Raw genomic sequence first — 27,158 nt, 5'->3', positions numbered from 1 at the left:
ACTAACCTATTAGTTTCTTCTCTAATCCATTTTCTGCTTCCAGTCAGTCTACTTTAAGGTAGACATCATTGTTGATATGTGGACATCTTTTTGAATTGTTGTATATTGTTTTTGGCTTCCGTTGAAGGATGACAAATTTAGTTTGGTTAGATGGTTTCGTATTCTCGATTTATGATAGAGTTTGGGTTATTAATTTAGTTTGAATGGTAGAATTCTCGTGTAGACTTCATTTTGATTTATAGACTTCTCGGGTAGACTTCATTTTGCATTGTAGACTTCATTTTGAATTGTAGACGTCTCGTATAGAATTCATTTTGAATTGTAGATCTCGTATAGACTTCATTTTGAATTGTAGACTTCTTTTATTCGTTTGTAGACTTCTCTTGTGTAATTTTTTGTTTGTGCTTTTTTTGTTGCAGGTTTCAAAATGGATAAACTTGATTTCCCACAGAGGCTGTATAGTGTAGGCTAGGAACCTTTTCCGAATAAAAGCATTGCCTACTACAGCGATGACAACAAGCTCTTCCCTGCTCTTAAAGAAGCACTCGAGGCAGATGAATGGGAGGAGCTCAAGAACTCGAGAGTAGGAGTGTTCTTAAAGTTCCACGAAATGAAGTTTGGATGGGCTTCAAGGCTGGTGCACTATATACTGTGTTTTCAGCTTGACTGCAAGAAGAAGTTTGAGTTGTGGAGTCTCGTAGGTGTTGAACCATTGAGGTTTTCTCTGCATGAATTTGAAGAGATAACTGGCCTGAACTGCGAGTATGTGAAGAATCTCGAGAATCCGTTGGTTGAGGTAACGACTGACATGAAAGCATTTTGGGCGCAGATGGGAGTGAATTTCGACCGGGGGGCAAGTATTGATGAATTATCTACAGCGTGTCAGATGTGCAGAACATGGTCTTGAGATGATCGGCTGCGTTTAGGGTATCTAGCCTTTTACGCTGGCTTCATCGAAGCAGCAAAAACCTCGTCACCCACACGGGCTAGCCTGACTAGGTTAGTGATGGATCTAGATGCTTTTGAAGATTATCCGTGGGGAAGAGTAGCCTTTAAATTCTTGATGGAGTCGGTGAAGGGTGTAGACTTGACAAAGACGTATGCTATTGAAGGCTTTGTTCAGGTTCTTCAAGTCTGGGTCTACTGTTGTCTCCCTGAATTCGGAGCTGGGTTTGGTCACCCTATAGAAGGTTCTCCGACCCCACCTCTACTTGCCTTCTTAGGTGGCAAAGGCAAGAGAAGGCTCCAGGAGAATATGATGAAACATGTATGCTTCTTATGTTTATATATGCATTAATTTGATATAAAGTGGTTTTATACTAACTTAATAGTTTTATCTTCTGCAGACTAGGACTAAGAACTTTGCTATGAAGGATTACTCTGAAATGTTCCCTCGCTGGGATGGTGAGCTGGAAGATGAGAAGGCTGATAACATAGTGAAGGCAGTGTTTTCTTCAGGCTGGGCATGGGAACAAAGCCACTGGCCTCTTGTCGGAACAAAACTGTGGACAAATGTGAAGGTGGAGATCCTTCCGATGAAGACAGAAGCTGGTCAGATGATGCGAAGCTTGAAGACAGTGTCCCCTTCTCGCACACAGTCTGATGCAGAATCACGCAAGAAGGCTCGTGAGTCCCCTGGCCTGGATGTGGAGACCATGAAAGGAGAAATAGTTCGTTGGCTAACTGGCCTGACTTCTAATATGGTTGAGGGGCTGAGCAGATGCGAGAACACTCTGAAGACACAATCCCGCATGATTGAGGGCCTTACAACTCAGGTGGGAGCTGTTGAGAAGATGGTGCGTGAAGGTTGGAAGGAAGACCACACCAAAGCTGATTCATCTACTGATGTACCTGAGGCAAACAAATCTGATGGAGACAAAGCTAAGAAGGACAGCGCTGAAGAATGCAAAGGTGATGAAAGCGATGAAAGCAAAGGTGAGGAAAGCAGAGCCAAGGAAAGCAAAGCTGCGGAAACAGCTCCCAAAGGAATGACAACAAGAGCCAAAGCTAAAGACACCCAAGCCACTGTGGTTAGTACCAAAACATCTCCCAAACCACTCAATCCGAAAAGAGGAAAAAAATCAGTGAAAAAGAAATAACTTGTTTGCATTTGGATTTGGATTTGGAACTGTGGAAAAACGTGTGCATTTGAATGTTCTCTTTTGGTTTGTATAATATTTGTGGCTGTTATTAATGTGTTCTTTCTACTGAAAACAAATGCAGAGTGAGAGTGAAAATGAGAATGGAGGCATAAGTGTTGTTGTAGTAGATAAAGAACAATCATGCATTGATTATGGTTCTGTGAAAAAACTGAAACAAGTTGGTAAAGTGAGAGCTGCTCACATTGTGGCCCGTGCTAAGAGTGAGCGGCAACGTAGGCTTGCTGCAACTCAGCAGTCTCCTTTTGATGGAAACAGCACGGCAAAGGTTATTATACCTAACCAGCCGAAGCAAGGCCAGGGATATAACCCATTTGCTAATCCTGATCGCCAAAAGCTCTATGCTCTTCTTGATTGGGTGAAACTTGACCCGTAAGTCATCTATTTCCTAAATTAATTGCTCTTTATATAAAGACTTTGTAGTGTTTTATTTATTTAATTTGATTATTGACAGCAAATGGCGACAGAAGGTCAAAGGTTCTTCAAGTCATTGGTTCTACATACTACTAACTCCTACAAAATGGTTGATTGACACGGTATGTAGACTTCTCTCTCATGTAGACTTCTCTCGCATGTAGATGTCTCTGATGTAGAAGTCTCTAATGTTGTAAATGCAGCACATGGATGCTGGCATTAATCTCTTAAGGCTCCGTCCGATACACAAAGCACCCTGAATGGTTTAGGTCCGACAGATTTTGCATGTTGGATGCTGTATTTACTCAAATGTGGACAGCAAAGTACTCAGAGTTTCTGGCCTCTCCTGCCAATCCTGATGGCTCAGGTAAACTACTCCCTCCTGGCGCCTTAGACTACTACACAGGCGAGGAACCAGCGTATAGCAGATCAAATAAGACATGGGCACTGGAGATTGATGATATATATACGCCATTATTGGTCAAGAACGATCATTGGGTAGCTTGCTGGATATCAATCCCGAGGAGACGCATAGTGATTTGGGATAGTGATCTTGCTTACGCTACGGATGCAGAAATTGCAAAGGCCGTGAAGCCTATTGCACACATGCTGCCGTACATGCTGCGTATGTTATCTACCGGTGCGGAGATGGAGTTGTACACAGTTGATTTCACACATGAGCGTGAATCTGGGGTGCCACAAAACAAACAAAGTGGTGACTGTGGAGTGTATTGCTTGAAGTATATAGAATGTCATGCACTTGGCATGCCATTCCCACCTCATGAGCTGTGTGATAAGAAGATCAAGACAATCAGGTCTCAGATGGCGAGTGAGATATTTGATGAGACCAGGATAAACGGCACAGAGAAACGTGATTACAAGCATCTCGGTCTCTATGACTAAGGTTAATCCACTTCTTTGGGTAGAATTGAGGGAAAGTATGAAGTTTTTTGGTGACTTTCCTCATCGGATATATGTAGGTTGATGTAGTAGGCTTTTGTACCAGACTAGTGTATTGTGCTGTGAGTAACAGGCTGATGTAGCACACTTTTGGCTGTAACAAACTTATGTAATTTGCTTGCAGCAGACTTAAGTATTAGTCTTCTTTTACATAAGACTTTTACAGAAGTCTGCTACTCGACTACTATCTAGGCATCATCTTTTTTTCAGTATATTAGTCCTTTTTAGCTCATATTCGACCAAAAATTTCTAGCCAAGACTGTCACCTCGACTTCTTTTGCCTACCCCTTCCACGCTTGACCTCTGGAGGAAGACATTTACGTGCCTTATCAGCTCCTTCTTCATTAGCAGGTGTTGTGTCATCAGTGTTGGGAGCTTCTTCTTCATTGGCAGGTGATGTGTCATCAGTGTTGGGAGCTTCCAAAACGTCACTTTTGGGATATATATTTGCCGCGTATGCTGCATAAAGATAATTCTTTGAATAGGATGGGCATACAAGCGTAGTGACATTAATATTTGCGTCCTTTGCAGCTGCAATGGCATGTGAATAAGGTATCTTACTAGCAAAACTCTGATCGACATATATATTGTCCTTTAAGGACAACGATCTTCCTTCACCACCAGAGAACTGTGCTTTATAGCCATCATAAAGCATTTCATTTGCATCCACGTCAGAATCCTCATCTTTCACTTTCCCGTAATCACTATAGTTTACACCATTGTCAACATCAACAGCAACAGTCGCTTGAACATAATCAGCAGTTGCTTGAACATCATCAGCATCGTTACTATCTTCATCCCACTCTGAATCAGTATCTTGACCAGTATCTTCATCAGCAAAATTACTATCATCACCATCAGACACATCCGCATCATGATCAACTCCAGCTTCTACTTGGCTCTGGCTTGATACACAAAGGCGTACAAAGTGTGTCTTAGCCAACTCGATCAAGTTCCGCACTTGTCTATCACTCGTGACATGCATAGGAGGAGTATCCGAAGCCATTTGCTGTAAAATGACGTCTGGTAAGGAATATGTTAGCTCCACCTTCTCGATTTTCTTGTCCAGATCATAATCTTCTAGTGCCATTTCATGAAGTTCACCATGTGTACAACCATCCGGCACAAGAAACATTCTCCCTCCTTTCCGATTATTGACCACACACTCCCATAAAAAGCCTTTCACCACCCATTCTCCGTATACAACAGGTATCTGAGCCATTTCCTGCAAAAAAATACAGGTTTACATAATCAGCAAAGAAATATTTCATGTTTCATAAAACTATAAACGAAGACTTACAAATACGTCCACAATTATTAGCTAAACAACATTGTCAAATCAAATGAATTATACCTGAAACCATTATAAAAAAATTCTTTTCAAAATCATTCAAACCCATTAGGATTAACTAACACACACTTTCAAACAAATAAAACTAGAAAAAACTTAATGAATAATACACAAATTCACATTTTTATAGATTTTTCTATGCAGACTTAATATTCAGTCTCTGAAGATGTAGACGTTCTTTTCAGTTTACAGACGTAGACTGTCAAATAGGTCTACGCTTTGGGTTGGTTTTTGCAATTGATCATTTTACTGGTTGCTTTCTATAGTTGAAAAAAAGCTGTGATTTTGTACATGTAGACTTTCATTTCAGTCTACAATTTAAAAATGTTAGTTTTTGCAATTGATCAGAATTCATCCAAGATTTGACTTTCAGAACTAGACTTCATATGCAGTAGATATGTTTGAATTTTTTTGAAAGAAGTTAGTTTTGCAATTGACCAAGTTTGACTTCCAATCAGTAGATTGAATTGAATGTCTACGTGTGTGTAAACCTCTTGTGAAGTCTACTCTCAAATCCGACGGGTTGGTTTTGCAATTGACCAAAATAAAAAGATAGACTTTATACGCAGTCTACATTTTTTTTCTAAGATAAGAAGACTACATATGAAGTCTACAATTTAATAAATTTTTGATTGCTTTTTAAACTTTTTGGTCAAACACAAAACTAACCTATTCAACGAAGTCAAAGTTTTGGTCAAATGCAATACTGACCTTTTATAGACTTCGTTGGCAGTCTACAGTTTGTAGACTTCTGTTGAAGTCTATTTTGAAAAGTCAAAAGTTTGGTCAAATGAAAAACTAACATCTTTTAGGTAGACGTCTGAGTAAGTCTACCGAAAGTTTTATTTTTGTTGTCAAAGGTAAAGACGGAGACTACTGGGGAAGTCTGCGTTAGAAAAAAAATTGTTTGGTCAATTGCAAAACTAACCCGTGCGTTGACAAATAGACTGTATCGTAAGTCTACACGGAGGCGCAGACATACAAAACAGTCTACCATCGCGACACAGATCTGAAAGAGAACGAAAAGCATGTAAATAGTTACTTTTTTCCTGTGTAAAGCTCGTTTTCAACCTTTTCAACCGTCCAAACTCCGAATATGAGCAAAAAGAAGCATCTTTGACGATTCACTAATGAAGAAACTCGAAAATATGAAGTTTGTGATTGTGAAATTGAAAGTTATGAGAGTTATTTAGATGGAAATGTAGAGGAGATGAGAGGAAATGAAGTTTTTTGGGTTAGAATGAGAAAAAAAAGTGGTTGAAAATTGAATTCTAGAGCTTTAGAGCTCAAAAATGGTGGTTCATGGTGGTTGGAAAAATTGATGATGATGGCATTTTTGTAAATAAGAAGAAATGGTTAGGGTGTATTTGGTTTTTTGTTAATTTCGAAATTAATAAAAAAATAAATAAAAATGACAATTTTGTGAATAATTCAAAAACGTAGGGATAATATGGAAATTTTATTGATGAATAGTATGGACAAAAAAAAGGGTTGATTTTGGATTTGACTTGAAAAAGTAGGTTGGTTTTGAAAAACTCCCTTAAAAATTTTGCTGTAGAAAAAAATCTACAATTTTTTTTACTGTGGCTTTAACTTTTATTCCTGTAGAATTTTATGGAAAACTTTAAAATATTGCTTTGGATATTTGGCTCTGCAGAGCACTTGTACAGCTGTAGATTATTTCAAGAGCTGTGATTTTAAAATTTTTTTATTAAAGCTTGATTGATGTGAATTTAGTGCTCTATAAATAAATAGAGCTGTGGACAGCACCTACATCCACTACCAATCACACCCTAAAACAAAATGATGGCTATACTACAAAGTAGCAAAGTTGATATGTTTGATCAATTCAAGACAGATTTGGAGACAGTGTATGATGTCTGTTGGTTTTCACTTTGGAACCAATAAATCGACAGCTAAGTAATAGCATCCAACCATAACAGTGGATGCAACACAGATTCGAGCCATCCTTGTTCCAATCCCTCTGTCTGTATGATGGATACCTGTCCATCTCTCTAATCTCTTTCCTTGTTTATTCCATTTCAGAAACTTCCTCTCTTTTGTCATATACTGTAAAATCAACAGAAACCAAACTAGATGAGTTTTCATGTTTCTTGTATGACAACCAACCAAAAACCCATATTCTTTTTTTACCTTTGGCAATATTACACACTGAGCACGTGTTCTTGCTGTGTCAAAGCTATGAGATGCTGCAGCTGCAATGGCACCAGAAAACCCAGCGGCAATGCTAATAGCTACCGGAGATAAAGGCCCGACTTCTTCTTCAGAACTGAAACTCAACGATCATTAAACAATCACTACACTTAAATGATAAAACTAGTAGTTTAAAATTACCTGGGGAGAGGATTCGTTCCGACTGCTTTCCAACCGATCATTGCCTCGTGAAGAAACTACCATGTTCCGAAGAACACTCCTCCGTAAAGACAATCTCTTATAAGACCTGAAAGAAGATTTCTCCATAACGCTCTCACTCCTTCAAGTGATGCAACATCTAGGGGTCTCTTAACATCCATGGCTGACGGTGGGTTTCCTGTTCCAGTGGTACTTTTGCAATGCGGCTGCCATGGTTGGGTGTTTGATAACAAACTGACGGTTTGTGTCAACGAATTCATATCAAGATTGTATCGTCTAAGCAGTTTTGTGATCATGGGTGAAACCACTGTTGATGATGGTTTTGATGGTCTCTAGAGTGTAAGCGAGAGCAGTTCCCAGCGAGACAGAGGCTGATGCGGCGATGGCGTGTGTAGCAAAATGATGATTCTTAAGAAGCTTATCCATTTCACGGAGATAAAATACGAAAGAGGTTTATAAAAGGGGAGGTATAAATGTTCGACGAAATGCCTCAGCGAAAGTATACAAAAAAATGTTGGTCAAACCTCTGTTGCTGTTTCAGACAAGAACACGTGTCTCTCCCAGAAATTTCTTGGAGATTAAGTAAACATAAACCTCATCTTCAGAGTTGCTGTTAGTAACCAGATCGAAGCCTAAGCGTACGATGTCAAAGACGACGATCTATGCTAATCGGATGAAAGATCTAACCATGCTGGTCCTCCCAAAGCCAAGTAAGATTGGAATCTGCCATCACGCATAACACTTCGAGCGATATCACGGGCGATGATGTTCCAAAAAGAACAATCTGAAACCCTCGTCGTAGTGTCTCATTATGGTTGAGTAGGTTGCGGTAGCAAGGCCAAAGCTGAGCATAGGAGATACCTTGAAAAGCAGATTGAAGATCCAGTTCAGTGATTATACTGTGAAAACAGAAAAACGGCTTATTTATGCCTGAACTAGGGGTTGCCGAGAAAATAAGTGCATGAACTTTTAAGACGTGCCAAAACATACCTCCACTAAACATAAATTTGAAATTCATGCCCGAATTATATAAGTCGCCGCTAATCATGAACTCTGTTAATTAATTGTTAACAGCGATGACTAGGATGCTTAGTTGGCTGATGAGTCCGAATAGTCAATAATTGGGCCAAATCGAAAATCAGATTATAAAGGGCTTAAATTGATAATGTTGATAATCTTATTTTCGATTTGGCGTAATTATTGATTAATCTGACTCATCAGCCAACTAAACATCCTAGTCATCCCGTTAACAGTTAATTAACAGATTTACAATGCGCACGTTGTGGAGCAGAAGAAGAAAGAGTGAATAATTTATTCTTTGAATGTCCTCCGTTTGTCCAAGTTTGGGCTCTTTCGAGTATTCCTTCGAACTCACAAGTTTTTCCACTTCAATCCATTTTTAGCAAATATGGATCACTTGTTTGGGAGAATTGTACCAAATATGGATATTCATCAATTTGAATGGATTATATGGTATATTTGGAAAGCTAAAAATAGCATGGTTTTCAGTAATATATATGTGGATCCTAATGATATTGTTAAGCTTGGAGAAACATAAGCTGCAACATGGTTGGAGGCACATGCATCACTCTCACAACAAATTACACAACAGGAAGAAACAATTTTGACAGCATTTCTTTCGATTCAGGGATGATGATTTTTCACAGATGGATCATGGAAAGCCCATAATATTTTTTCAGGACAAGGATGATATACCCTTTTAGAGGGTTTTGATGGTTTGATGGGGGCGAGAAATACAAGGGCTAGTTTTTCTCCATTACATGCCGAGTTGGAGGCTTTCATCTGAGTTTTTGAAAGTATGAGAAATCTACAACAATTTCATGTGACGTTTAAAACAGTCTGTTTCCAATTGGTAAAGATGGTTTCTAAACCTGCAGAATGGCTAGCATACATAAGTTATTTAGAAGACATCCGGATCCTAAGAGGGAGTTTTAATCACTCTGTGATTATTCATGTACCAAGAACGAAGAACACAAGGGTTGACAGCTTAACACGCAATGTTTAGAAGCAAACGTCATTCGTCGTTCACATGGATTCAAAGTTACTAAGTTGATTCACACAGTCTTAGTGAGTCTGTATGTCGATGGTAAGAAAAAAAAGATTAAGAGCAAAACTACAACATATCTCTTCAATTTTTCGGTTTCCTTCTTTGAAAATGGAGTCGCTTAGTTGATAAGTGTAAACAAGTGAAAATGGAGCCGCTAAAAACAGATAATTATTCAGTAGTTTTGAACTTTTGAGACTTTGACTGTGTCAAAAGTCAACTTGACTAATGAAAAAGAAGAGCATCAAAATCCAAACGCAGGGACGCGCTCAGAACGCCAGACGCGCCTGAAATAAAAAGACGCGTTGGAAACAAACGCTGGGTGGAGTGAGGAAAAGGCGATTGTAAGAAACCAAACATTCCCGAGATCCCTAAAAATTCTAAAAAGAAACCCTAAATTCTCTACTCCTTCACGCTCCTTGCGTTCCTCACTCGCCTTCTTTGCCTCCCCACTCGCCTTCTTTGCTCTGCTGTTTTCTCTTTTCTCTTTTCTCTGTGTCTCCCTCCCTTTGTCGCTGTCTGGGTGGCCGAGAAAATGGGCAAATCCAAAGTCTTAAAAAATTCCTGAAATTTCGTGGATTCTTGCCTTATGATACATAAAGTCTGTATCTTTTGTGCTTAATACCCAATGAAAGTAAGCTTCTTTATTCTCTGCTGTGTCTTATGGACTAGAACTTGTCATGTTACTACTGAAAGTTCTTCACTTTCCTATTGCTATGTGTGTGTTAGCTAAAGGAAAGTATGTATCTTTTATGCTTAAAATACTTATGAAGTTCGGTTCTTACATTTCCAGGTGCTAATCATGTAAGTGTTATCTATTGGGAGGATTCTCTAGTTGCTTCCGAGTGTGTTAATAAGGTACTTTATAGTGAATCCAGATGTGGCTAAGTTGAAGATGGATTTGCAAGAGAGCAATAACAATCAGATGAGTGATGCAAATATGGTTGAATCTCATAATAACAACGAAGATGTAGGAGGAGTTATTGTTGATGATCTCAGAACAGGAGGACATCTTGGTGCTCTTGATCTTGAGCCACGGGATGGTATTGCCTTCGACACACACGAGGCAGCTTATACGTTTTACCAAGACTACGCCAAATCCATGGGCTTTACTACCTCCATTAAAAACAGCAGGCGGTCCAAGAAGACTAAAGATTTCATCGACGCCAAGTTTGCTTGTTCTAGATACGGTTCCACCCCCGAGTCTGAGAGTGGTAGTAGCAGTGGTCGAAGGTCGAGTGTGAAGAAAACAGATTGCAAGGCAAGTATGCATGTGAAGAGAAAATCGGATGGGAGATGGATCATTCATGAGTTTATAAAAGAACATAACCACGAGCTTCTACCTGCTCTTGCTTATCATTTCCGGATTCAGAGGAACATCAAGTTAGCTGAGAAGAATAATATCGACATCTTGCACGCCGTTAGTGAACGGACCAGGAAAATGTATGTTGAGATGTCGAGACAATCTGGGGGATATAAGAACAACAAGGGGCTTCTTCTTCTTCAGACCAGTGAGGTTGATAAGGGTCGTCGGTGTTTGGCTTTGGAAGAAGGAGAATCTCAACTACTGCTTGAGTACTTTAAGCGTATTAAGAAAGAAAACCCCAGATTCTTTTATGCCATAGACTTAAACGAGGAGCAACGTTTAAGAAATCTGTTTTGGGCTGATGCTAAGAGCAGAGATGATTACGTGAGTTTTAATGATGTTGTATCCTTTGATACTACTTATGTCAAGTTTAACGATAAGTTGCCTCTAGCTTTATTTATTGGGGTGAACCATCATTCCCAGCCTATGCTGCTTGGCTGTGGATTGGTTGCTGATGAGTCTACGGAGACATTTGCGTGGCTGATAAAAACATGGCTTCGAGCAATGGGTGCTCGAGCTCCTAAAGTTATACTCACTGACCAAGATAAACTCTTGATGGCTGCGGTTTCGGAGCTGTTACCGAACACTCGCCATTGCTTTGCGTTGTGGCATGTGTTGGAAAAGCTTCCTGAATACTTCTCCCATGTGATGAAACGGCACGAGAACTTCTTGCGGAAATTCAATAAGTGCATCTTCAGATCGTGGACGAGTGATCAGTTCGATATGAGATGGTGGAAAATGGTGAGCCAGTTTGGACTTGAGAATGATGAATGGCTGCTATGGTTGCACGAACACCGCCAGAAGTGGGTGCCCACTTTTATGAGCGAGGTGTTTCTAGCGGGAATGTCGACATCTCAGCGTGCAGAAAGTGTCAACTCTTTCTTCGATAAGTACGTTCATAAGAAAATAACGCTGAAAGAGTTCTTGAGGCTGTACGGTGTGATGCTGCAGAATAGGTACGAGGAGGAATCCGTTGCGGATTTCGATACTTGCCACAAGCAACCCGCGTTGAAGTCTCCCTCTCCCTGGGAGAAGCAAATGGCAGCAACTTACACCCACACGATATTCAAGAAATTCCAAGTCGAGGTCTTGGGGGTTGTCGCTTGCCATCCTAGAAAGGAAAAAGAAGACGAAAACATGGTGACGTTCAGAGTTCAAGACTGTGAAAAAGACGACGAGTTCCTTGTGACGTGGAGCAAAACTCAGTCAGAACTCTGCTGTTTCTGCTATATGTTTGAATACAAAGGGTTTCTCTGTCGGCATGCTTTGATGATTCTGCAGATGTGTGGCTTTGCTAGCGTTCCGCCTCGGTATATTTTGAAAAGGTGGACAAAAGATGCCAAGAGTGGAGGAGCAGACCAGATACAGACCAGAGTTCAGCGGTATAATGATTTGTGTTGTCGAGCCATTGAATTGAGCGAGGAAGGTTGTGTCTCAGAAGAAAACTACAACATAGTATTGCGCACACTAGTTGAGACCCTGAAAAATTGTGTCGACCTAAACCATGCTAGAAACAACTTCGCTGAGTCTAATAGCCAGCTTAATAATGGTGCTCACGAAGAAGAAAACCATGTATTGGCCGCTGTAAAAGCAACAAAGAAGAAGACTGTTGTTAGGAAAAGAAAGGTGGGTCAGTTGTTATTGACTTGTCTGCAAATTTATTATTTGATACTCAAATTGATCTTGTGCAGGGACAACCAGAGGCTAGCCAAATGCTCGAATCTCAACCGAGCTTGCAACCAATGGTTTGTGCTTTCTTTGGTTCTTCTCCTATTCATTCTTGATGGCCTTATATAGTCTGCTGCTGGTTCTTGTGATTGTTTTGTGTAGGAAAATATAAGTTCAGAGGGAATGAGTATGAGTGGTTACTATGGTCCTCAACAGAACGTTCAAGGATTGGTATGTTGATTATTATTATTACTTAACCTGGCTAAGCAATTCTCATGTATACTAAACCTGTTTTTAACTGTGGATATAGTTAAATTTAATGGAGCCACCTCACGAAGGCTACTATGTAAATCAACGAACCATACAAGGCCTGGTGGGTTTATTATATATATATATACACATAAATGCTTGAAATCAGAAAAACACCACCTATGATGCCTTACCTATATATGTGCCAAGTATAAATTCTTGTGAAATGAGATTGTCATGTTTATGTTCTTATGATTTCAGGGACAACTGAACTCCATAGCACCAGTGCAGGATAGCTTCTTCACGAACCAGCAAGCCATGCCAGGGCTGGTACATTTATGCTTCCATACTTTATAAACTCTTAATTTATTTTAGAACCATGTAATGTTATGAGTGATCTCTTGCTTTTCCTGCTACAGGGTCAAATGGATTTCAGGCCTCCTCCCAACTTCGCTTACAATTTACAGGTTTCAGCTCCATAAAAGTTGCTGCTTTACTTGGAATGATAATTTTTCTTTTTGTGGTTTAACCCACTTGGTTTTTTTCCTTTTCTTTCAGGATGAGCATTTGAGATCTGCCCAGTTGCCTGGTAGTTCATCAAGACAGCTATAGAAACTCAACAGATCTTCCATTGGACCTGAGTTGCAATTGACAAGAACAAATAAAATCTTTTAGTTTGGTTTATGTATATTATGTGATCCCTTATCATGTATGAATATTATATGGCTGAAATGTTGTGCATTTTGGTTTTATGTCATTAAATAGAAGGGCATCTTTTAATAACGTTGTCCATACGCTTGTTCTGTTCTGGCGGTATGATTACCCGGCCTTCTCAAGTTTAAGTTTAAGTAATAAATGTTCGTTGTCAGAAAAAAAAAAATAATGCTGTCCAAACAGCCAAGCCTTCTCTTTATGTTTTAATGCAGTTTTTAATGAATTTTTATATAAATTAGTGTATAAGTTTGAGTACATTTATCTGTAAGCCACGAACCAAATCATATTAAACCGAAAAAACCGAAACCATAATTGAATTGAACTTCTTAAATAACCGAGCAGATCATATATCTAGAACCAAAAAAATTGAGACAGAACCAAGAATCAAATGGGTACCTGAATTTTTAAAATACAAATTGTATACTTACAAATATTAATTGTACTTAATTTCTAAATAACCAAATATCCTAAAATACTATTTATAAACCAAATTATCTGAATAGCCAACTAAACCAAATATTTTTTATTCAAAATGTTAAAAATTACTCAAATTATCCGATGTTTTTATCTGAACAATCCAAATTTTCCGATAGTTAAACTGAAACCCCAAATTATATTTTTATCTATAAATCCATAATTACCCAAAAACAAGAATCGAACTGGAACTGAATTGGATCCAAAATTTTGTTTGCATATTAGGTGATTTTCAATTTTGCTACTGAACCAAACCAAAATCCAAAATAACCCAACTGAAATAGAACCAAACTTTGTAAGTAAATGAACGGTTCCTAAATTTCTAGAACCAAAATACCAAAAGCCAAAATACCCGAACTGAAACTGATTGATGAGGACTAATAGTGTGTCTACATTTAAATGGTGCGAAGAAAGCATTCTATTTTTATAAATGATTTTAACTCTCTTTAGTGGGGTATATATATTGTTTATAGACAAATTAAGATATAAGCAATGTTTTTTATATCCATACCTTGAGTCTAACATGTAAATCCTGTGGCCGTATATAATTCGGATTAGCTTATGTTCTTCATGTAGCATTCTATAAAAGGTTCTACCAACTTATATGTTTACACAAAATTCAGATTTTATGAAACCCCATTAATTAAAAATCCGAACGCCTTTAACCTATGAACCGACACCGTTGACCCGACCATTATAGAAAATATTATAATATTTTTTTTATATTGATTAAATTTTTCGTATATTTTATAATCGTACTTAAAAGTAAATAAACTATTTGATTTGTTGTATAAAACAAATGCATTGTTTTTATTTTATGCATTTTAATTGATAGGTTTCATAATGATCAATACTATTTTAGTTTTGATATAGATTTTTTTGTTTATAAGAATATTAGTGGTGTGTCTGTGCTACGCGAAGATTGTCTACTTTTTATTATTTTTTTGTTGTATTTTTTTTGCAAATATATTTTGTTTTTTTATGCAAAATATTATATTGCGTTAATATATTTTGTTTCAATAGTAATGATAGTTTTCCGAGTGTGGTCATTGTTTTGTCGTTCGGTAAAACTAAGTATAAGTTATTAACACTTTCTGTCTCAACACAACATTTAATTAGTAAAACTGTTTTTCTTGGGGGACGGACTACACAACTAGTAAACACTTTAAAGGAAAAAACATAATTATGAATTAAAATATAATAATTAAAACCCCATTATGTATTGTAAAGAAGTCTGAAATCATAGATGTGTTTTCCTGCATCTATGATTTCAAAGAGTAGGAAAACTTTTCATCTAACAAAAAAAAAAGTCAATAGCCATGATCTCTCCTCCTTTCTTCACACTGTGTGCCTGCAAATAAAAAAGTAGACACGCCACATGAAGGAGATGGTAATTCACCATTGTTCTTGGGGTTGAAAGTAAATAAAGCACTGAAGTTGATGAAGAGATGAGATTTGTTGACATCTTAATCCCTGTTTATAGACCAAAAAATCAGAAACATAGAGATGTGATGAAGTGAAATTTAACAGTACATAGTGGGACGCCTGGATTGAAAAACATAACGAGAAGAGTTATTGAATGTATATAAGACGATCTCCAATGACATTCTATTTTTTCCTCTATAATTTACATTAAAATAGAGTAATTCTATTATAGTGTAACTTTTATTTCAATGGTGTTACTTTATTATAGAGTGAAATATAGAAGTATGTCACTTTTCCACTCCAAATATAGAGTAAAATATGACATTTTTCCATATTTCACTATAATAGAGTTACTCTATTTTAGTGTAAATTATAGAGGAAAAAATAGAGTCTCATTGGAGATGCTCTAACCGGATGAAAAGAGAAAGCGTTTCAAAGGAGTTACGAACAGTCTATACCTAAAACATGTGAGACAACGATAGTGAGATATGGTAAACTATGGTTGGGCTTAGAAGTGGTGTACGAAGCCCATGGAGACTTGCGTAACATTTTTCATGATCGAGAAGAGTCTGCCATGTGTCGTAAGGAAGAATATGGTGTGTTGAAGTGGCACACTAACAAGAGAGAATAGTTAACTTTATCAGTATAGATAAATAATGGATTTAGACCTGTTAATAAAATTAAAATTTTGATTGCTGGTATGAATTTTTTTTTTTTTGTTGGTATGAATTTTTTTTTTTTGTTGGTATGAATTTTTTTTTTTTTTGTTGGTATGAATTTTTGTACTGATCATAGATTCAATGGATTAAATTAATGTAGTTTTAAGCACAAAAACCAAAAGATAAAATTACTATTAGTGAGAATTAAATTTCCTTTGTAAATTTAGGAGTCTCTTTGGAAAAAATTTGACATACATTTTTAAGGGAACATAACAAAAATTTTTTTTTTTAAAGTATAGATTTTCGTATAAAGTCTGTTAATCCGAGACAACTAGTTTCATTACAACAAAGTAATTATTAGATTAGGCTACAGCAAAACACATCCACGTTTCCTGCTAAGTTTGGTTAGTTGATTTGCTACGGAAACTAATTTTAAGGGTCGGTTCTAGAAACTAAAACAAGATGTAGAGATGATGTATCTGGCCAGAAAATGATGAGCTCGGTGGGACAATGTCGTGTCAGAGTTTCTAACCGGATATTCTATATATAAAAAAAACACGAATTTGGGTTTGGTGGGTGGGCCCGTAGGTTAAAAGAAAAACTGGAGGACAAAAGAAATGAAACCTTTAGAGTTGGTTGGTGAAACAGAGAGCAAGAATCAAGATTTGACCAAAACACGAGAGAGAGAGAGAGATTCGATGGAGAAAGTGAATCAAACGTTCTTCTTATCTCATGGCTCTCCTACATTGAGCATTGACGATAGCTTGGAAGCGAGACAGTTCTTCAAATCATGGACCAACAAAGTTTTGCCACAGAAACCCAAATCGATCTTGGTCATCTCCGCACATTGGGACACAAAAGTTCCAACCGTCAACACTGTTCTCCGCAATTCCACCATCCACGACTTCTATGGCTTCCCTGATCCCATGTACAAGGTCTCTCTCTCTCTCTCTTCCTCTTTTTTCTTACCAGAACCCAAACTTTTGTCTCACCCAGAATCTAGATGAATTAGGTTTTATCCTAAGCCCTACCCACCGTTGAAGAAACACATCAATTTTCAATCTGTGGTCAATTATATCAAAAAGTTTCAATCTATGTGGTCATTTTTGAAACTTGCAGCTGAAATATGAAGCACCTGGAGCTATTGAATTGGGGAAGAGGGTAAAAGAATTGTTAATGGGAGAAGGAGGAATGAAACGTGTTGATGAAGATAAAAACAGAGGACTGGATCATGGAGCTTGGATTCCTCTTATGTTGATGTATCCAGAGGCGGACATACCTGTTTGCCAGCTCTCTGTTCAATCATCTCAAAGTGGGACTTACCATTACAACATGGGCAAAGCATTGGCTTCACTTAAAGACGAAGGTGTTCTTATCATTGGATCAGGAAGTGCTACTCACAACTTGAGGAAGCTTGACTCTAATATAACTAATGGCTCAGCTGTTCCTTGGGCTTTGGCGTTTGATCATTGGCTCAGAGATTCTCTTCTTCAAGGAAGGTATAAACTACAGTTACAAATATATATATATATATATATATATATTTATTTTTTTTGGTTAGTGTTACAAGAATCATTGATTGTACGTATTATGTGTGTTATAGATATGGAGATGTGAATGAGTGGGAAGAGAAAGCCCCAAATGCGAAAATGGCGCATCCTTGGCCTGAGCATTTTTACCCGCTGCACGTTGCAATGGGTGCAGCAGGTGGTGATGCAAAGGCAGAGCAAATTCACACAAGCTGGCAGCTTGGTACTCTGTCTTATTCATCTTACAGCTTCACTTCTTCCCTTTGAAAATATTTCATGTCTATCTCCTTCACTTTGTTCTGTCTCTACTTTTAATATACGCTTTGTGTATTTCATCTATTTACAATAATCCAAATCTTTCCTTGTATGCAAATACAAAATCTACTTTGTGAACGACAAGAAGAAAACAAGTCTGTAATTGGTTTATATATACATTATATTGGATTGTCTTTGATGTATGAAAAAAAATGGAGCACATCCATTGCTTTAAACTTTAAAGTTCTCAAACAAAACAGTATTAGTTTCTGAATATAATTAACTTATATTTAAGTTTTAATTAAAAAAATTATTTCAATCATAAAATGATAATTTTCTTTATGGTTTCTTACAAAGTTCTCATATGAAAACATTTCTTCACTCTCTCTCTTTCTTTTTTGATGATTTATGTCCACTTCAAAAAAGCATATGTGTAATCGTGTAAAGTATACTCGGTTGGGTCTGGTGGGTGTGGCCCCTCCCTATCTTTCTTCCCCACATAATAATAGAAAGGCAGAGAATACTCAGGTGAAAAAGAGGCAAGAATCATCAAGAAGACAAGAACACACACACATAGTAAGAGAGAGAGGGAGACTCAATGGAGAAAGTGAATCAAACATTCTTCTTATCTCACGGAACTCCCAGGTTGAGCATAGACGACAGCTTGGAGGCCAGAGACTTCTTCAAATCATGGTCCCACAAAGTTTTTCAACACAAACCCAAATCTATTCTAGTCATCTCTGCACACTGGGACACCGAGTTCCCATCCGTCAACACTGTTCTCCGTAATACAACCATCCACGACTTCAATGGTTTCCCTGAGCCTATGTACAAGGTCTCTATCTCTCTATTCCGCTTTCTTTCTTACGCCAACCCTAACTTTTGTCTCACCGACAATCTTAGGGCTTGTCCTAAACCCTAACCAGATAGCAGATCGTTTAAGAAAAGAAACGCATTAGTTTTCAATATTTGTGGTCAACTAACTTATGATTCTTGCAGCTGAAGTATGAAGCACCAGGAGCTATTGAACTCGGAAAGAGGGTTAAAGAACTGCTAATGGTAGGAGGAGGAATGAAGCGTGTTGATGAAGATACAAATAGAGGACTTGATCATGGAGCTTGGATTCCTCTTATGCTGATGTACCCAGAGGCGGATATACCCGTTTGCCAGCTCTCTGTTCAGTCATCTCAAAATGGGAGTTACCATTACAACATGGGCAAATCATTGGCTCCACTGAAAGCGGAAGGTGTTCTTATCATTGGCTCTGGAAGTGCTACTCATAACTTGAGCAAGCGCGGCTATAACGTCTTTACTGACTCTTCGGTTTCTTGGGCTTTAGAGTTTGATCTTTGGCTCAGAGACTCTCTCCTTCAAGGAAGGTTGAAACGATTGCTACCAATAACAAACATCTTTTCTTACTGGTTAATGTTACAAGAATCATTGTTTGTTCCAGATATGGAGATGTGAATGATTGGGATGAGAAAGCTCCGAACCCTAGAATGGCGCATCCATGGCCTGAGCATTTGTACCCGTTACACGTTGCAATGGGTGCGGCAGGTGATGATGCAAAGGCAGAGCAAATCCACACAAGCTGGACAAGTACTTTGTCTTATTCTTCTTATAGATTCACTTCTTCCCTCTGAAACACTTCATTCACTTGTTGCGTCTCTTCTCTTAATAAGCTTTTGTGTATTTCACTTCTCTTTAATTATCCATATGTATCAAAATACAACTCCTTCATTGAATAATTTCGATTCTCTACTCTAGCAATTAACTTAAGTATACATTCTGCTTCCTTGTCTTGTAAGTTAAGAGTTTCCACTTTTTACCTACACAAAGAATGGTGTTTTCTTTGCTTATCTTATTTTACTCTGTTCTTCTCTTAACTTTGCACCACATCCCATTTTTGGCATGAATCGTTGCGCCGCTCACGAGTTCAACCGACTCTGACGATCCACGTGATAGAGTAAAACAGTTACTTCAATTTATATCCAAAAACAGAGAATCAACGTACCAGGTAAGGTTTACGCTTTGAGAGTGAGTCTGATGAGCAAAAGTGGCTATGAAATTTCTTCTAAATCCATAGCACTTGGTGAAGTCATTGATGAACCAAAAGCTTGTGAAGAAGTTTCTTAAAAGTTTGCCAAGAATACGATACAAACATATCATTGCAGCACTCGAACAAGTTCTTCATACATTGCAGCACCTTTGAAGATATTGTCTCATGGAGCATCTATGGTATGTTAAAGGGCTTTAACATTATGTCTTTGAGACAGGAGGGAGCTTTTGTGTGCATGGAATCATTGACAACACCCTGGTCCAAAGAGCAACAAGGAAGGTGAGAGTGGACAGTCTAATCATCCATGAAGAACTGGATTTGAGGACAAATCATGTAAGACCCGATCCTGGCTTTCAACCCCATTGGACCTGCGGCCTTACCCAAATGCAATCCGATCCTTAGGTTCTTTTTAGGTCCAAAATTTTCTAAGTATTTTCAATGTATATGCGGTTTAGAAACAATTCAACCAATATATATGAACAATGGGGCAAATCGATTGTATTAACATAAAATGAGATTCAGTACATATGTTTAAGTTGCACTATAGGCTATCATAAGTTCATTCCTAATTCGATCTACCAAAACACCACACAACTTACACACTACTGACCGAGTCTTCACGGCTCCTTGGCGTACCACGAGTAATCACAGATCCTGAAACCGTAAACCATAACATTAGACACAATCAGATAACCTATCAATCGATTCTAGCAATGTATGGTTCGGTTTCAATATCTACTTCATAAATCTCTATCAAATCCAACATATATTGAGCTGCCATACTCAGATCCCATCTAAGTACAATCACCCTTTACCAAAACACAATCGAGCCGCCCATAGTCCAATCCGACCGCACAGTTTAGACATAGGATCAATCGGCTTACCTTTTAGTCTGTCCCATGGGCTTTAGACTTACTTACCACAACCGGCCAACGCCCATGCCCAAGATTTGGCACATGAAACCGTTTAGGAACAGAACAACACCATGTTGTCTTTTAGCCGTCCGGTCCAATCGATCATATACGTCTCGGCCGATCATACCTTGGTGCGCGTCCAGCCTGTTGGCCTTGGAGCACGATTGATACACTACAATAAATATGTACATTGTTAGCGCGAGAAATATGCTATAGTAGATGTTTGATAGCGAATTCACAAATGCTATGTATACGGCAGCCATCATAGGTACCCCTCCTACGATAGTGTTTTCTGAATGCTACGAAATATACAGATACGATAGCAACACTTATATGATATTATTAACTTAACTATAGCTTCTGATTCGTGTTATGATGTACATATAATGACATTGATATAAAGCTATAACTAGAAATATAACAATTAAAAATTATTTTGTAACTGAAAATAAAATAAATTTTATTTGGTTTACAGATTAATTCTGGTTTACAAAACTAAACCAGAAATTAAAAAATAAAATCAGACCACTACAATTTTCCTAACTCGGTTTACACTTAACCAAACCTAACCTAAACCTAAAGAAAAAACTCCTGCCGCCTCCTCCATAGCCTTGTCCCTCTTCCAGCAGCCATGAACCTTGCTTCCTCCAGCCACCATGAACCTTGGCTCCTCCTATCTTTACCAAAAACAAAACAAAATCAGATTCGTAATAGAGCAACAGAGAGAAGGAGATACACATATACGAAGAGAGAGAGAGAGAGAGAGAGAGAGAGAGAGACGTCGACCGTGGTGGTGGTGAGACAAGGGGGAAAACGGTGGTGGTGAGACGAGGAGGAGACACGGTGGTGGTAAGATGAGAGAGGCGTTGAGAGAGATGGGCGAGATGAGAGAGGCGTTGAGAGAGATGAGAGAGAAGAGAGATATTGGATATGAGGATGAGAGGTTAGAGTGAAGAGAGAATCGGGGAAAAAAAAGCAGAGAAGGAGATGAGATGAGATCTGTCGTGAGAGAGAGAGAAGAAAAAAATAAAAATTAAATTGAATAAATCTCTACCTTTAGATCTAAGTTAATCCAAAGGTTAAGAGTGTGATCTAGGTATTTGAATCTGATTGGCCAGAAATTTTGTCTTTCTTTTTCTATTTTTATTTTTGTTTTGTTCTTAAATATTTGATAATTTGTTTTCTAAGTATTTTTTCTTAGTTATACCTTATATAAAATTTTGTATTTTCGAGTTTATAATTTAAGTTTAGAGTTTTCTTTTTTGAACATAATAAGTTTATATTTATTTTAAGAATTGATGTTTAAGTTTGAAAATATTTGATTAATATCAAGACTATGATTTAAGATTTTGGATCAGAGTATGAAAATATTAGATTTGAATATTAGGTCTAAGTTTTGTAGTTAAATTTTCAAAATTTTAGTTTTGAAGTTTATATTTAGAGTATTTTATGTATAGTAAAGTTTAGTGTATATGGAATATAAAGTTTTGATTAAGGGGTTGGAATATAGTATTTGGGGTTTAAATTATGATTTGAAATTAAATTATGAATTTAAATTTAAGATTTAAGTTAAATTATGAAAAAATAGAGTTTTAAGGTTTATATTTAGGGTTTAGGGTTTAAAAGAATTTTAGGGTTTAGGGTTTTAAGCATGTACAAAAAAACCGTGGCATTTCGTGGCTATTTTATAAAGACCTACAAAATATTTCGTAGCTAAATCGTAGCAAGAATATAATCTTTATAAATTGTCTTTTTTTTTCCTTCAATCTTTGATGATTTGTTTTGTAAATAATTTTTCTTACTTATACCTTATTTCAAAATTTATACTTTGTACTTTGGAATTTAAGTTTAAAGTTATTTTTGAACATAATAAATTGATATTTATTTTAAGAATTAATATTTAAGTTTGGTCATCATTTAAAAAGTTTGTATGTTTACACATAATGTATAATTTATGTTTGAAGTTATGATTTAGGATATAGAGATTGATTAAAGATTAAGGATATGTGGTTAGGAAATTATAGTTTAAGATCAAGAAGATTAAATTTTAAGTTTAATTTTAAGATTTGAAGTTATGATAGAAAAAGATTAGAGTTTTAAGGGTTGTGTTTAGTGTTTAGGGTTTAAAACCATGTTTAAGGTTAAGGGGTTCAAATAGCTTTTCTTAGCATTATAAAAATGCTATTATAAGTCTTTTGTAGTTTTATTAAGCCGCTTAAATAATATTTTTGGCGCTTAAATCTAAATTCCCGCTAAGTACTGGTAAAACTGGTGATTTTATTTTTCCCGCTCACGTATTTCTTAAAATAGCATTAATTAAATGCTATTTTAGGTTTTTCTCTATCATAGCGTTTATCTAATGCTATTATATAATACGGAAATTTCTAAATCATCTACGATAGCAGTTCGGTAAAACGTGCTATAATAATGTGCTATTAATGTATACTTTTTTTGTAGTGATACATCCGGCCTAAGCCTCAAACTGTCGCAATGGTTAAGGAAAATGTACAGTCAGTTACTTAGTAACCGCCTGATCCAACCGGACAAACACTTGGCCGATCGGCCATGCGTACGTCCCACAGGAGGGTTATGGACTACGATTGTATGAACCAGCCTTGGCCTTGGTTCTTCTAACCCATCCCAACCATTACTTAGATCACATGTACAGAAGAAGAAGAAGAATATAAATCAATAAACATGGGGAGAAAGGGATGTAACCAATCACCCATAGCCTTAGACTCGATTGGTCTAACCGATGGTCTAGCCGATGGATCGCCTGCTCACTCAACTGACCTTGGACGTGTGTTCCTGAGGGTTGGAGTCCTTCTCCATGCCTTTCTCTTTGCCTCTGGTATCCATACCACACGTCCCTTGTCTTCCCAAAACGTTCTCCTTCTCGCCAGAACTCTAAATCACCTCGACCGCCTTGTTATGGTCGGCCAACTCTCTCTCTCCTTTCTCTCTTTCTTTCTCGGCCTTTGCCTTTTGTTTCTTTGAGAAACTGATATGAGAAATCGATCAGAATGGCCCTCAGCTGACCTAGCTGAGTGAGCTAGTTATCCAGCTGGTCGAGCTGGATCACTTTATCCGAAATCTGTCTCAGCGCCGTCTAGCTGGTCGAGCTTCGTGTTTGCGTCGCCCATCTACTGTTAAACTCGTCCAACGTGATTAACTTTGTTTCCATTTTTATTCGGTTAAGTCTCAGCCTTCTGATTTCCTTAACTATCATTTCGGCCATGGAACACTTGCCTTTTGGTCACATGACCAGCTGGTACGTTTCCTCAAACCATATGGCCCGCCCCGACGGTCCCATCTAGGATCAGGGACATGACAAATCCTCTTGAAAGAAGAAGGGATGATGCAATCCCGATGAGTAGTAGACAAAAAAGTATGATCTCTTGGTCTAGAGCAGAGGGAAGAAGAGATGTTGTTTAGCCGATGAGATTTATTCTGAATCTTATTGGGCTCATTCATGAAGTTCTGGACCGAGAGAAAGGCTACAGGCGCATTCACAAAGTTTTGAACCGAGAAAAAGACTACTGGTTTTGGATGCAACCCCGTGGATGCAACTCTGTGGATGAACCTGAGTGGATGCAACTTCCTGTATGCAACTCTGTGGATGAAGAACCTGAGTAGATGCATTATTACAATGTTCATAAAGAAGACCCATTTGCAATCTTTGATAGGTCTATTATGAAATCTAAGTCCAAGAAGCTAATTGAGAATTGTTGGCCTTATTCAGAATCTGGAAAGTGAATAAAAAATACTTGGCCAAACCACCATCACCTCAACCACCTTCATTTACTCCACTTTTTCAATCACCTCAACCACCACCTAACTATTTATCACTTTTTCTATTTTATGTTTTCTATGATGTTCATACATCAAGTCTGTCTTTTCTATTTAGTATTTTCAAATTTGTTTCGGAAACCTCAATCATCATTCTTATCATAACTTTTTTCATTTCAAATTTTGTGATTCATAACTTTTTTCATTTCAAATTTTGTGATTCATTTGTTTTATGAACAATTTGATTGTGGAGGTGTGTGAATCCAAAACAATCAACAAATTCTCAAGTTGACTCAGTATGTCATATCCAGAACGAGAGAAGTGAATCTGAGACAATTCCGCAAGCTTAGTGTGACCAATCAATCCATTTATCCAAGTCAGAGGAATTATAGCTAGTTAGCTGGCCGACACCCTACCCTTCAAACAAACCATCAAACCATTTAAATCAACCATCTACCATCAACCCTAATTCGATCTAACAATAATCAGAGTGAGATTCATTGGGAAAGTTGCATAAGGTCTACTAGCTGTGCTGTGGAGCCTGGCATTTCTTTCCTTCCAAAGTGCATATATGCAAGCTTGGAAAATGAGCTTCAAGATGAGCAGCAAGTTCAAATCTCTTTTTTTTTTTGTGCTAAAACTATTAATGAATCGCTAATTAAATGTTAAAATCAATATGGATCTCCCACGTTATTATTTATTTTAATGCAAATTCAAAACAAATGCAAAATTGAAAAGTCATAGAATGTATAAACGGAGAAAAAAGAAAGAAGCCAATTTAGAAAAATTGCGCGATTGGAGGGAAAGCCACTAAGAAAAATAGGAACAAACACACATTTAAAGAAGAAGAAGCCAATCCAAAAAAAAGAAGAGAATTCCGACAAAAAATTTCAATGGCCGTTAACGGTGACGACAAAGTTTCAGAAACAGCTTCAGATCGGCCCGTTAGAGTCTACGCTGATGGCATCTTCGATTTGTTCCACTTCGGTCATGCTCGCGCCATCGAACAAGCAAAAAAATCGTATGTACCTTTCATTCAATCCCTCCCTCTGGTTAATTTTTTTTCCATCGATAATTTGATCAATATAACTTAAATCATATAAACAAAATGAATTAGGTTTCCGAACACATATCTGCTGGTAGGATGTTGTAACGACAAGATTACCAACAAGTTCAAAGGCAAGACCGTCATGACGGAGTCCGAGCGTTATGAATCTCTCCGACATTGCAAGTAATGTTAACCCTATAGATTATATATGTAGCTTATATATATATATATTGTGTGTTGGTTTTATTCATATGGTGTTGTTGTTGTCAACAAGGTGGGTCGATGAAGTGATTCCAGATGCACCATGGGTTCTCACCATAGAGTTTCTCGATAAGCATAAGATCGACTACGTAGCTCACGATGCTCTTCCGTAAGATTCCACAAATAACAATTGCAAAAAGGTTAATACTTTGTGTTTTGTCTTAGCTTTTAACTGTATTTGTTGTTGGTTTCTTGTTGTGCAAGCTATGCGGATGCTAGTGGAGCTGGAAACGATGTTTATGAGTTTGTAAGTTTCTTCCCTTTGGTTATCTCTTCGGACTCATGGTGTTTTTTAGCGGTTTTGGGCTTTGGTTTCTTGCAGGTGAAGTCGATCGGGAAGTTTAAAGAAACGAAACGAACAGAGGGGATATCGACATCAGACATAATCATGAGAATAGTTAAAGATTACAACCAGTATGTGTTGCGTAATTTGGACCGAGGATATTCAAGAGAAGAACTCGGTGTCAGCTTCGTTAAGGCAAGCTCTCCATTATTCTCTTTTATTTTTCCTTAATGTTATAATTGTATATCCAACATGATGCACTAACAATCTTATGGACTTGTTTACTACAAACAGGAGAAGAGGCTTAGAGTGAACGTTAAACTGAAGAAACTACAGGAGAAAGTGAAAGAACAGCAAGAGAAGGTTGGAGTTGGTGAATCTTTATTCTTTAATGATTTTGCTTCCTTTAGTGAATGCACAGTAACTTGTAGTTGAATGATCTTCAGAGGGCGTCACCCCTCCTTTTTGATTCTTACATCTAGAGGTTATATTATTGGTGACCACTTATATGGCTACTGAATCCTGGATCTTTTATTTTTCTTGGCAGATACAAACCGTAGCAAAAACTGCTGGGACTCACCATGACGAATGGGTTGAAAACGCTGATCGCTGGGTTGTTGGATTTCTCGAAATGTTTGAGGAAGGTTGTCATAAAATGGTATGCCAAAGCATCAGAATGGATTTGTTTCTCTCAGCTTTGGAGATTTCAAAGTGTTTCCATATATGTCAACTGATGTCTCCGGTTGAGTGTTTTTCAGGGAACAGCTATCAGAGATGGGATCCAGCAAAAGCTATTGAGGCAAGAGTCAGAAGAGAACCGGCGCTTGAACGGCCTGTCAAATGCCAAGGAGGAACAGATTTTTGATGACGCTGGGTTTGCAAAAGGAGATTAAAACTATCATAATGATCATGAAGGTTCCTTAAATGAGAGCAACAAAAAGAATAAGATAGTAAAGAAATGAGAGTTCTTGGCTAATGATTCAAGAGTTTCCACAGCTATGGCATTAGTATTGCTTGTTTTATTATGTTCAACTTGTTGTTACTTTCTAAGACTCACATGCAGCAGAAGTTAAAGCTGTCACTGATATAGAATATATGATCAAAACACTCAAAAATGATAACATGGTGGAGACCATACATAGA

The 27,158-nt window shown here is 37.6% G+C and overlaps 5 protein-coding genes and 1 long non-coding RNA gene across 7 annotated transcripts; 5 read left to right on the top strand and 1 right to left on the bottom strand.

Moving 5' to 3' along the window:
• The first annotated feature begins 427 nt into the window (after positions 1-427).
• Positions 428-3,476, top strand: LOC106403789. The gene is made up of 8 exons (XM_013844578.2): positions 428-456; positions 508-857; positions 927-1,267; positions 1,347-2,030; positions 2,224-2,531; positions 2,614-2,695; positions 2,777-2,789; positions 2,893-3,476. Exons 1-8 carry the CDS (start codon positions 428-430, stop codon positions 3,474-3,476), a joined length of 2,391 nt encoding a protein of 796 aa, XP_013700032.2.
• A 6,162-nt stretch (positions 3,477-9,638) lies between these two features.
• On the top strand, positions 9,639-13,385 carry LOC106406253 (protein FAR-RED IMPAIRED RESPONSE 1). The gene is made up of 8 exons (XM_013846880.3): positions 9,639-9,956; positions 10,116-12,314; positions 12,380-12,433; positions 12,519-12,587; positions 12,667-12,729; positions 12,867-12,935; positions 13,025-13,072; positions 13,164-13,385. The coding sequence occupies exons 2-8, from the start codon at positions 10,218-10,220 to the stop codon at positions 13,215-13,217; spliced, it is 2,454 nt and encodes an 817-aa protein (XP_013702334.2). The 5' UTR covers positions 9,639-9,956; positions 10,116-10,217; the 3' UTR covers positions 13,218-13,385.
• Positions 13,386-16,451: 3,066 nt separating this feature from the next.
• Positions 16,452-17,855, top strand: LOC106411462 (extradiol ring-cleavage dioxygenase). Its single transcript, XM_013852266.3, has 3 exons — positions 16,452-16,812; positions 16,997-17,376; positions 17,481-17,855. Exons 1-3 carry the CDS (start codon positions 16,495-16,497, stop codon positions 17,671-17,673), a joined length of 891 nt encoding a protein of 296 aa, XP_013707720.2. The 5' UTR covers positions 16,452-16,494; the 3' UTR covers positions 17,674-17,855.
• A 246-nt stretch (positions 17,856-18,101) lies between these two features.
• On the top strand, positions 18,102-19,422 carry LOC106406724 (extradiol ring-cleavage dioxygenase). Its single transcript, XM_013847447.3, has 3 exons — positions 18,102-18,496; positions 18,661-19,040; positions 19,115-19,422. The coding sequence occupies exons 1-3, from the start codon at positions 18,260-18,262 to the stop codon at positions 19,302-19,304; spliced, it is 807 nt and encodes a 268-aa protein (XP_013702901.1). The 5' UTR covers positions 18,102-18,259; the 3' UTR covers positions 19,305-19,422.
• Positions 19,423-19,625: 203 nt separating this feature from the next.
• On the bottom strand, positions 19,626-24,088 carry LOC106406725. Its single transcript, XR_007325047.1, has 2 exons — positions 20,320-24,088; positions 19,626-19,975 (listed from the first exon to the last, which is right to left on the bottom strand). It is a non-coding gene; the product is annotated as an uncharacterized LOC106406725 (long non-coding RNA).
• A 421-nt stretch (positions 24,089-24,509) lies between these two features.
• Positions 24,510-27,136, top strand: LOC106404619 (choline-phosphate cytidylyltransferase 2). 2 transcript variants are annotated; one of them, XM_013845328.3, is made up of 8 exons: positions 24,510-25,444; positions 25,541-25,654; positions 25,746-25,841; positions 25,937-25,979; positions 26,055-26,210; positions 26,310-26,378; positions 26,563-26,673; positions 26,774-27,136. In XM_013845328.3, exons 1-8 carry the CDS (start codon positions 25,317-25,319, stop codon positions 26,906-26,908), a joined length of 852 nt encoding a protein of 283 aa, XP_013700782.1. In that variant the 5' UTR covers positions 24,510-25,316; the 3' UTR covers positions 26,909-27,136. The 2 variants fall into 2 exon arrangements, with proteins under 2 accessions (XP_013700782.1, XP_048616711.1); XM_048760754.1 differs by having other exon boundaries at positions 25,937-26,210.
• Positions 27,137-27,158: the final 22 nt, after the last annotated feature.

The sequence above is a fragment of the Brassica napus genome, chromosome C6 (assembly GCF_020379485.1).
Source record: "Brassica napus cultivar Da-Ae chromosome C6, Da-Ae, whole genome shotgun sequence".
Lineage (NCBI taxonomy): Eukaryota > Viridiplantae > Streptophyta > Magnoliopsida > Brassicales > Brassicaceae > Brassica > Brassica napus.
Note: the sequence above shows the minus strand (reverse complement) of the source record. Positions and strands in the feature narration are given on the sequence as shown.

Coding starts and splice junctions, on each gene's coding strand:
- LOC106406253 (XM_013846880.3), top strand. CDS start 10,218: ATGGATTTGCAAGAGAGCAATAACAATCAGATGAGTGATGCAAATATG. Junction 12,434..12,518: donor AACCGAGCTTGCAACCAATG/GTTTGTGCTTTC, acceptor TGTTTTGTGTAG/GAAAATATAAGTTCAGAGGG. Junction 12,730..12,866: donor AACGAACCATACAAGGCCTG/GTGGGTTTATTA, acceptor TTATGATTTCAG/GGACAACTGAACTCCATAGC.
- LOC106403789 (XM_013844578.2), top strand. CDS start 428: ATGGATAAACTTGATTTCCCACAGAGGCT. Junction 858..926: donor GAATTTCGACCGGGGGGCAA/GTATTGATGAAT, acceptor GGCTGCGTTTAG/GGTATCTAGCCTTTTACGCT. Junction 1,268..1,346: donor AGGAGAATATGATGAAACAT/GTATGCTTCTTA, acceptor TATCTTCTGCAG/ACTAGGACTAAGAACTTTGC.
- LOC106406724 (XM_013847447.3), top strand. CDS start 18,260: ATGGAGAAAGTGAATCAAACATTCTTCTTATCTCACGGAACTCCCAGG. Junction 18,497..18,660: donor TCCCTGAGCCTATGTACAAG/GTCTCTATCTCT, acceptor TGATTCTTGCAG/CTGAAGTATGAAGCACCAGG. Junction 19,041..19,114: donor GACTCTCTCCTTCAAGGAAG/GTTGAAACGATT, acceptor TGTTTGTTCCAG/ATATGGAGATGTGAATGATT.
- LOC106404619 (XM_048760754.1), top strand. CDS start 25,317: ATGGCCGTTAACGGTGACGACAAAGTTTCAGAAACAGCTTCAGATCGG. Junction 25,842..25,936: donor GTAGCTCACGATGCTCTTCC/GTAAGATTCCAC, acceptor TTGTTGTGCAAG/CTATGCGGATGCTAGTGGAG. Junction 26,379..26,562: donor TGAAAGAACAGCAAGAGAAG/GTTGGAGTTGGT, acceptor TTTTCTTGGCAG/ATACAAACCGTAGCAAAAAC.
- LOC106411462 (XM_013852266.3), top strand. CDS start 16,495: ATGAAACCTTTAGAGTTGGTTGGTGAAACAGAGAGCAAGAATCAAGAT. Junction 16,813..16,996: donor TCCCTGATCCCATGTACAAG/GTCTCTCTCTCT, acceptor TGAAACTTGCAG/CTGAAATATGAAGCACCTGG. Junction 17,377..17,480: donor GATTCTCTTCTTCAAGGAAG/GTATAAACTACA, acceptor TGTGTGTTATAG/ATATGGAGATGTGAATGAGT.